At 34.2% G+C, this 8,409-nt stretch overlaps 1 protein-coding gene across 1 annotated transcript in view; it reads left to right on the forward strand.

The window, feature by feature from the left end:
- The window catches only part of RYR2 (ryanodine receptor 2), a gene marked incomplete at its 3' end in the record, with an annotated part of 448,211 nt that overhangs the window by 374,742 nt on the left and 65,060 nt on the right, over positions 1-8,409 (forward strand). Inside the window, exons 54-56 of the mRNA XM_008059232.1 lie at positions 2,079-2,157; positions 4,037-4,126; positions 4,862-4,999. Of these exons, the coding sequence (XP_008057423.1) occupies positions 2,079-2,157; positions 4,037-4,126; positions 4,862-4,999 (307 nt within the window). The remainder of the gene's footprint in view (positions 1-2,078; positions 2,158-4,036; positions 4,127-4,861; positions 5,000-8,409) is intronic.

Raw genomic sequence — 8,409 nt, forward strand, 5'->3', positions numbered from 1 at the left:
CTAATACATGCCCCCTTTGAATTGGTATCCTTTTAATAGGAGTTCCTTTAATTTATCAAGTGATAGTAATAATCATTATAATGATTATATGAAGACAAGAAATAGATAAGATATACCTTCTAGGATACTCTTAACATAATCAGGATTCTCTGTTTAACCACATGGCAATATCTGTAATAATGAGAATCAAGAAAGTATATCAGTTATACTTTTAGTTGAAAACTTACCCAGAATGTTTATTAATAACTATAATCAATCTCTGTACAGCATATTTTACTTAAGTTGATCCCAGCATGCAGTGCAAAGCCATTTTTAGGAGTAGCAGGGAGTCACTTCACCCATCACCACATCTCAGCAAAGCTCAGTGTTCAGCGTCATAAAGCACAGCAAGAGACGGAAGGAATGTCAAATGAGAACTTCTGTAGAAAATGTAGTGTGCAGTCAGAATACAGTTTGACAACCTTAACTAAAGATAAAACAACATTATTTAACATGTTGAAACTTCTTACATGTATTTAGTTGCATAAATTGTTCTACAGATCGGATGTTTGGGTACTTCAGGCGCTTGAAGTCTCAGCATTTTGTTGTTGTTGTTGTTACTGTCTTTAAGTAGGACCACGGTTCTCCATTTGCCAGGAAAGCTGCCTCTTCATGCCACATTATCTTACTGATTTCATGGTGACTCAGCAAGATCAGTTTTAGAAAGGTAGTCACTTGGTAGTTATTATCCACGGCTTCTGAATTTGCTGGGGAGTTCAACTTTGAGGCTTCTGAGTGCCCCCTACCTGGTTTAGCTTCCATATCCAGATCAAAATTTCAACCTGAGTGGTATGCCATTAGTTTGATAATGCCTTCAATTTGCATGTTTGGTATTTGATGACAGTTCTGTGAGAAAAGATTCTTCCCCCCAGTATTTGGCTTATGTGATTGATCTTTTGTATTTCTTCCAAAGTAAGTAAACCAAAATATCACATGTTCACATTCCTACATGGGTAAGTTTGTGGTTCGCTAACCTACACTATAATGTGGGATTTTAAACTAGCATCAGAACATGGGCATGTATATTAATTTACCTAGACTTGCCACTTTGGAGACTTCTTAACAGAATTAGATGCATATGGTGATATCGATAATTTCTACGTGATTGTGATTTATATATATTGCTTCTTAAGTATGTATATGTCCTCTAGTTCAGTTACTAAAAACTTTGCTGGAAAAGTACAGTAAACTATCTTATACTAGGTTTTATTGAGAATATATTCTCAAAATTAATTGGTTTATAGGTTATATTCACAAATGAATTGAATTATGTAGATTTTTTATTTAAATTTTCCATTCATCGGTATGTTTGATATTCCCAAGTCTTAGATTTACCATCAGACTTGGTCATCAACTGCATGCATTTGACATCTGTTCAAGGGATTAAATATTTATATAAGCATGAAAGGTATCAAGAGTAAATGTTATTTTTATAAAGCATGAGTTTGTTAATTACTTTTTCCTACAGTTAATATTAATAATGTTTTAAATGTTATATATGGACTATTAATATTTAAAATTATTAATACAGCACTAATTGTATAAAATTAATTTAAAAGCTTAGTACATTTTTAAAATAGAAGAGACCAGATTTCAGCATCTTTTATCTATTTATAGTTGTTTCAGAAGATACTTAAGTCAAAAAGAGAACAACTTCAGTGAGATACAGGAAGAAAAGTGTGTCTTTAAGCTTATTTAGTTTAATTGTATCTTGATTTAGGGTTTGTTTTTTTCTTTTTTGTATAATGTGTTGTCTTCAAATTTTAATATATTTCGATTATTTTAATGTAAATATGCATTTAATAATTATTATATTATGTATATTTTGATTTAATTTGTGCTAACAATAAAATATGAATCAATATAAGATGAACAGAACATGATCTGCTTGACTTTTCTGTTCTGAAAACTGTTAAAACTGTTTTTTAGCAGTTATAATTGAGTGGGATTTAAGCATTCATAAGCTGTGAGTAAATTATTAATATGATTTCCTATAAATTCTTTGAAAAATCAAGTTTTTTGTTTTACTTTTTTCATAGTATTACAATTCCTGAGAAGTTGGAATACTTCATTAACAAATATGCAGAACATTCGCATGACAAATGGTCAATGGATAAGGTAAAAGGCAAATATTATGTTTAACTTAGTCTTTAATGATTAGTCCCTGCCCAAATTTCTCTTACCATGTAGTTTTCTATTTTAAAGTGAGAGCTTTATCTAAATTAGAAAAGAACATTTAATTATAATTGCAGATATATTTAGCTAATTCTGCCACTAACACAAGTATGATACCCATATGAATATGAATAAGGAAATTTGTGTTCATAAAAAGCACAATTTTAAGATTTCAAAAGACATATTAATTAAATCACAAACATAGTTTCTAAACACATATTGTTTATAAGGGATAAAAAGTAACAATTATCAGGAGCTTCAGGAAGCAGTGGTGACTCCAGGTTCAGAATTCACCTTTTAAGGAAACTTTGTTTTTATATACAGTTTTATATGAGATAAAATCGGGAAAAATTCCTAATTAGGATTTAATGATTGTTTACTCTCACCTACTCTTCTGTTGTGTTTCTTGCTACCAAGTTGATCTGAAGATCACAAAAAATAGATTACATTGGCCAGGTGACATATTTTATTTGTGTTTTCAAGAAAAAACCCAAATGAGAACGTTAAAGCAGCTGCATTTATGAGATAATTCCCACATATTATGAGAGTTTCTAAAGTAAGCATTATGCCTGAGGATTCACATTTAAGGTGAGCCTAGTTTAAATTTGAGAGAGGATGGTTAAAATAGTTTTGTCAGGACTGGGCTTGGTGGCTCAGTCTGTAATCCCAGTACTTTGGGAGGCCTAGGCAGTGGATTGCCTGAGTCTGTGGGTTCGAGACCTGCCTGGGCAACCTGGTGAGACCTCATCTCTACAATAAATGAAAGATTAACTAGGTGTGGTGGTGCGTGCCTGTAGTTCCGGCTAATTGAAAGGCGGAGATGGAAGGATCATCAGAGCCCAGCAGGTCGAGGCTGTGGTGGCTGGGAGCATGCTACTGCCCTCCAGTCTGGGTGATGGAGTGGAACTGTGACTCAAAAAAAAAAAAAATAGTTTTGTCAGAAAGAAAAAAGTTGAGTCGAGATAGTTCAAGAACCTAAATTATGCATGTACTGATTTGGTGAAATGAAAATCAAACAGCAAAGGCTCCACAGGATGCTTATGTCACTTAACTCAGTATCATCATGCTAGAGATGTCTTGTTCCATTTCAGATTTTGCCCTGGCCAATCAGTTCCTTACTCTCTCTAAGAAACCTCTCTTATATTTGCTTTGATAAATGTGTGGTTCTTTGTTGATTAATTAATTTACTAGGTAAGCCAGTAAGGGTCTGTTTTTATAAAGACTCCATAGAGTATGGAGCCAGTGGAGTTGACTATTACAACAAGGTAGTCCTGAGCTTTTCCAGTCTAGTTACCCAGACTCCAGAGGCAGGCATGAGATGATACAGAGAAACGATGATATGTACACATGGGCAAAATAGTGTGTAGCGAACATGTTGATAGATAATTGGTTAGAGGGATGGGCAGAATAGGTAACATTCAGGTAAGCTTCTGACATACATCCTCCAGTTTTCCTGCTTAAAATGAACATTTTATATACACGTGTCATAGGTGGGGTCCTGAAATGTGTCAGAATAAATATCATTATGGCCATGCATCCCTGTAACCTCCATCTAGGAAAATGCTTGTTGGCATAATCACAGACCTGGGTCTGTTGAAGAAAGACAGGGTGCTTCCAATCTCTACATAAAAAGACTTCCAGATGTTTACTGAAAATCACATTGATTAGGATGAACATCTTCATGCTGACTTATGCTAGATAAAATTCAAACCTTAATCATTATCCCAGTTCATTTTAGGTTTATTTTATCAAGCATGCTTAAATACGTGCACCTCTAGACTCTAAAATTAATTCATGTAAAACAATTTTTTTTTTTTTTAAGTTGGCAAATGGATGGATTTATGGAGAAATATATTCTGACTCTTCTAAGGTTCAACCATTAATGAAGCCATATAAATTATTATCTGAAAAGGTGAGTTTTTTTTTTAAGTTTACAAAGCTTTAATTTTTTTGGAAAATATTTTCTTTGTTATTATATTTTCTTATTCAAACGTCCTGTTTATTTTCTATTTACTACTTTTACCCTTTTCAAAGGTTTTATTTTTTATCTTCGTGTATTTTGTCTTTTTCTCTTAATTCCCATTTTCAGTCAGTATTCCTGTGGTTATACTTTTTTCTTCTTAATATTTTTCTTTTCCTTTTTGGCTTTTATTCCCCTCCCATATTTTTAAGGACTTGAGAAAATATTCTTGTCATGCTTCAGAGCTTCTTGATGAGGAATGATAAGAAATAGTTTAATGTGGTTTTTGTGTAGAAGTTTTTATATATTTTACTTCTTTGGAGGAAAATGAATTTCTTGACAAGTAAAGCAAAAAGAATTTTATTTCATTGTGAATCACATGCGTATTACATAAGCTGTCACTTATTCCTAATTGTATTTCTTCTTTTGAGTTTCTGTGTAAGTTAAAGAGAACTAACCTCTGTGCTATATACTGAGTGAAGATCCCTCTTAGTAGCATGCATGAAACTAGATCTTAGTTCACAGTCTGCATTTTAGAATTTTACTTTTATATTTTTAACTAAGCTGATCAAATGTTTGAGAATTGGAGGCGGTCAATTTCAGAACAAAGCATTAAATATTTTAAATTTTCATTTAGATTCATAATATACCTGGGTTGTTTTGTGTGTGTTTTCTCTTTTTCTATAGGAAAAAGAAATTTATCGCTGGCCAATCAAAGAATCTTTAAAAACTATGCTGGCTTGGGGTTGGAGAATTGAAAGAACCCGGGAGGGAGACAGCATGGCTCTTTATAACCGGACTCGTCGTATTTCTCAGACAAGCCAGGTCAGAATCACAGGGATAAAGTAATTGTTTATGTTGTTTTAAAAATAATTTTCAATTAATTATTAGGTTTTTCTAAACAAATAATTTGAAATTTTGGAAGACTCATGTACAATTTAGAAGGAAGAAAGTTTTAAGTGAGGTTAAATGGTGAGTAAGGTATTAGAATTAATGTGCAAGTTTTATTTTCCTGGTAGTTCAAGGAGGACCCAGTTGTAAGGTCCTGGAGTTTTATCAATAAAGGCTGTGAAACATGTTCGTTTTCTCTGGTTCATTTGCCTGCAAAGCTTTATTCTCCTTTCCAGTCAGAACTGAGAGTTGATTCTGAGGGAAGGTTAGGGCATTCAGACAGTTGAGAACCAGATCCAGACCCCGTAGACATGCTCTGTACAGGTGGTCTTGAGCACCTGTCCGGCTGCAAAGGGAAGATGTGCAACCAGACAGGCAGAGCAAGAATTCAGAGGACATGGCTGTGATGAACCCTGATCGTGACACCACACTCCAGTCTGGGTGCCAGAGTGAGATACCAACTTCAATTTTTCAAAAGTTCTGATTTTGGCATATTTTACAATAAAGTATGGATGGAAGCTGTACAATTTTTTTTTCTTTTTGGTGTATGTGCAAAAGGAAAATAGATTAGCTTTTATTTTCATCTGTTGCAACAAATGTTGAGCACAACTGCATACTAGGTACAGGGAATACAAAGACAGCAAAATCCAGTTCTAAACCTCACAACTCAAAAAAGGATAGTAGAGAAGTTCAAGTTAAGCCTGCTATAACAGTGCAAAAAGGGCAAGGCTAGTGTTATGTACAAGGTACTACAGAGTATAGGGAAATAAATGATTTTTTTTTTTTGGTAAGGTAGATAAGAAAGAAAAAAATCACAGTATAATGGAGGTGACTTTAGGCTTCATTATGAAAAATAAGGTGGATCTCCTCACTGCCTTTAATAGCAAAACTATGTACTGTAATTTAAAATTATATATTTTGCATGCAACCCTCTTTCTGTTTCTCCCCTTTGTTTTAATTACGCAGTAAGCCCACAATAGATTTTCTTAATCCATGGGGTTATAGTGATCTTTACCATGACATGTGATTTATGAAATTCATTCTTAAATCAAGTGTGATTTCAAAATATTAGGTGATGCTTATGCCAGAGACATAGTGTGTAGATGATGAGGCAGCCACTGAGATTAGACCACTTGGGCTTAAACCCTGGGGTTGCTATTGTTTAGAAATGTGCCTCTAGGCACTTGATCTCTTTTTGCCTCTTATTCTATTATGTAAATATTTTTATTGCCAGAGAGCAAGAGAGCTTTTCATCAATGGTAAATTAAAGAGTGTGTTTGTGTTTTTTACCTATGGGTAATAACGATTTCTGTCAGCCTCAGAAATGGAGAGCAAAATACAGCAAATGCCACGAATTTATTTATAGCCCTTATCATTATTTTCACTCAAAGGTTCTCTAAGCATAAACATTTCCAAGTATTATTTGAAATGTTAAAATAGATTGTTATTGCTTCACTACTATCCTTATAGTACTGTCTTTTTTATCAACTATCATCCTGACAAACTTTGTCATGTATTTTTTTTTTCTCTGTTACTGATTTCCCATGTGATTATAGTGACTTTTCTATAATGTGTAAACTCTTCTAAATAAATAAAGGAGCACTTTTCATAGCATCAGTTTATAGTAAGGAATATAAAGGGATGAGTAAAGATCATGTGTTGATATGATTCTGGAGCTTGGTATTCTCAGCTTTTACCCTCTGGGGCTCAGCACTCCCTCTGGCAGGCACAGATGACCCATGCTTGATGGCAATATCTAGCACAGCCAGCCTGAGTTGAAATCCTGGTCTCACCAGTGAGTACCTAAACCACGTGAGCTTGGACAAACTGGTTAACCTCTCTGTGCTGCAGTTTTCTCATCTTTAAAATAAAACTGATAAGAACATCGGGTTTAGAAGAATGTTGTGAGAGTTTTGGTTGTAACTGACATATATTTCAATAGAGATTAGCCATAATTTTTATCACTATTATTTTTATGTGGATCAATAACCTTGTGAATGTCCTTTATTTTCTATGAACACTATAAAAAAGACATGCATTCTGACTTCAGGAAATGTACCATCCACTTAGGGTTTTCTCATTTGCATTTGTGAGACAAACATAGGGCATGAATAATGCTAGTATCAACTTAATAGAATATACAATAAAATAGATAAGGGCTGATAGAATTAGTGATTTTGATTCCCTTAGGGTAGTGATGCTAAAATCAGCACCAAAGTACATTTCTGACAATATCAGGCAAGTCCCTAAATTCTCAAAGATTACTTATTTACCCCCAAATCCCAATTCCTTGTCATGTATCTGTTTTCAGTACTATAAATATAGGATAAAAACTATTTAAACAAATGAAAAATAATCTTATAACTTGGGAGAAGGAGGACTTGGGAATGAAAGTTTGAGAATGTGTTATCATTCTAGAAGTAAAATACACAGTGGAATAGAGGAATGATTCATTCAGCTCTTCAACAGATATTTATTGAGCACCTACTATGTGTTCTACATTAGTCTAAGCTTTTCAGATAGATTGTGAACAAAATGAATAAAAATCTCTGCTCTCATGGAACTTACCTTCTAATGGAGAAGTAAACAATAGAGTTAATTATATTCTATGTTAGAATATTATGCATGTTATGAAATAAAGAAAATGTATGAAAAGGTAGATTGGTAGTGCAAGCGGTGAGGGTTGGAAGATGTGTGAAGGTGAGTGGCAATTTTAGTATGGAGTTTTCAATGTGTATGTCATTAAGAAGGCAAATTAAATAAAAACCTGTCCTGTAAGAGTTGAGGGAGTTTTTCAGATTTGGAAGATGAATGTCCTAAGCAGTGCACACATACTAAGGTGGAAGTGTATAAGCTGAGATGAGAAAACCAGTAACGTTAGAGGCCAGTGAATAGCATAAGGGGACAGAAGTCGCGGGGGCCAGGACCTGCAGGATGCCGAAGGTCATCTTGAGGACTTTGATAAGTGCTTTGGAGTTAGAATTACTTTCAAAATTTGATTACGCTGTTTTCTATTCATCACTTCTAAAATTATTGGATTTTTCTTGATCCTCATTTTTCTCATTTTAAGATGGTAAAAAGTAATATCTATTTTTCAGAGTTTTTCTGAAGATTAATGAGTTAATCTTTTTTTTTTTTTTTTTTTTTTTTGAGTTGGAGTCTCACTCTGTCACCCAGGCAGGAGGGCAGTGGCATGCTCCCGGCCACTGCAGTCTCGTCCTGCAGGGCTCAGCGATCCTTCCGCCCCAGCCTTTCAAGTAGCTGGAACTACAAGCACAAGCCATCATGCCCAGCTAATTTTTGGATTTATTGTAGAGATGAGGTCTCGCCAAGTTGCTCAGGCT

This window comes from Carlito syrichta, unplaced genomic scaffold (genome assembly GCF_000164805.1).
Source record: "Carlito syrichta isolate Samal-C Ts95f unplaced genomic scaffold, Tarsius_syrichta-2.0.1 Scaffold303965, whole genome shotgun sequence".
In the NCBI taxonomy this organism is placed as follows: domain Eukaryota; kingdom Metazoa; phylum Chordata; class Mammalia; order Primates; family Tarsiidae; genus Carlito; species Carlito syrichta.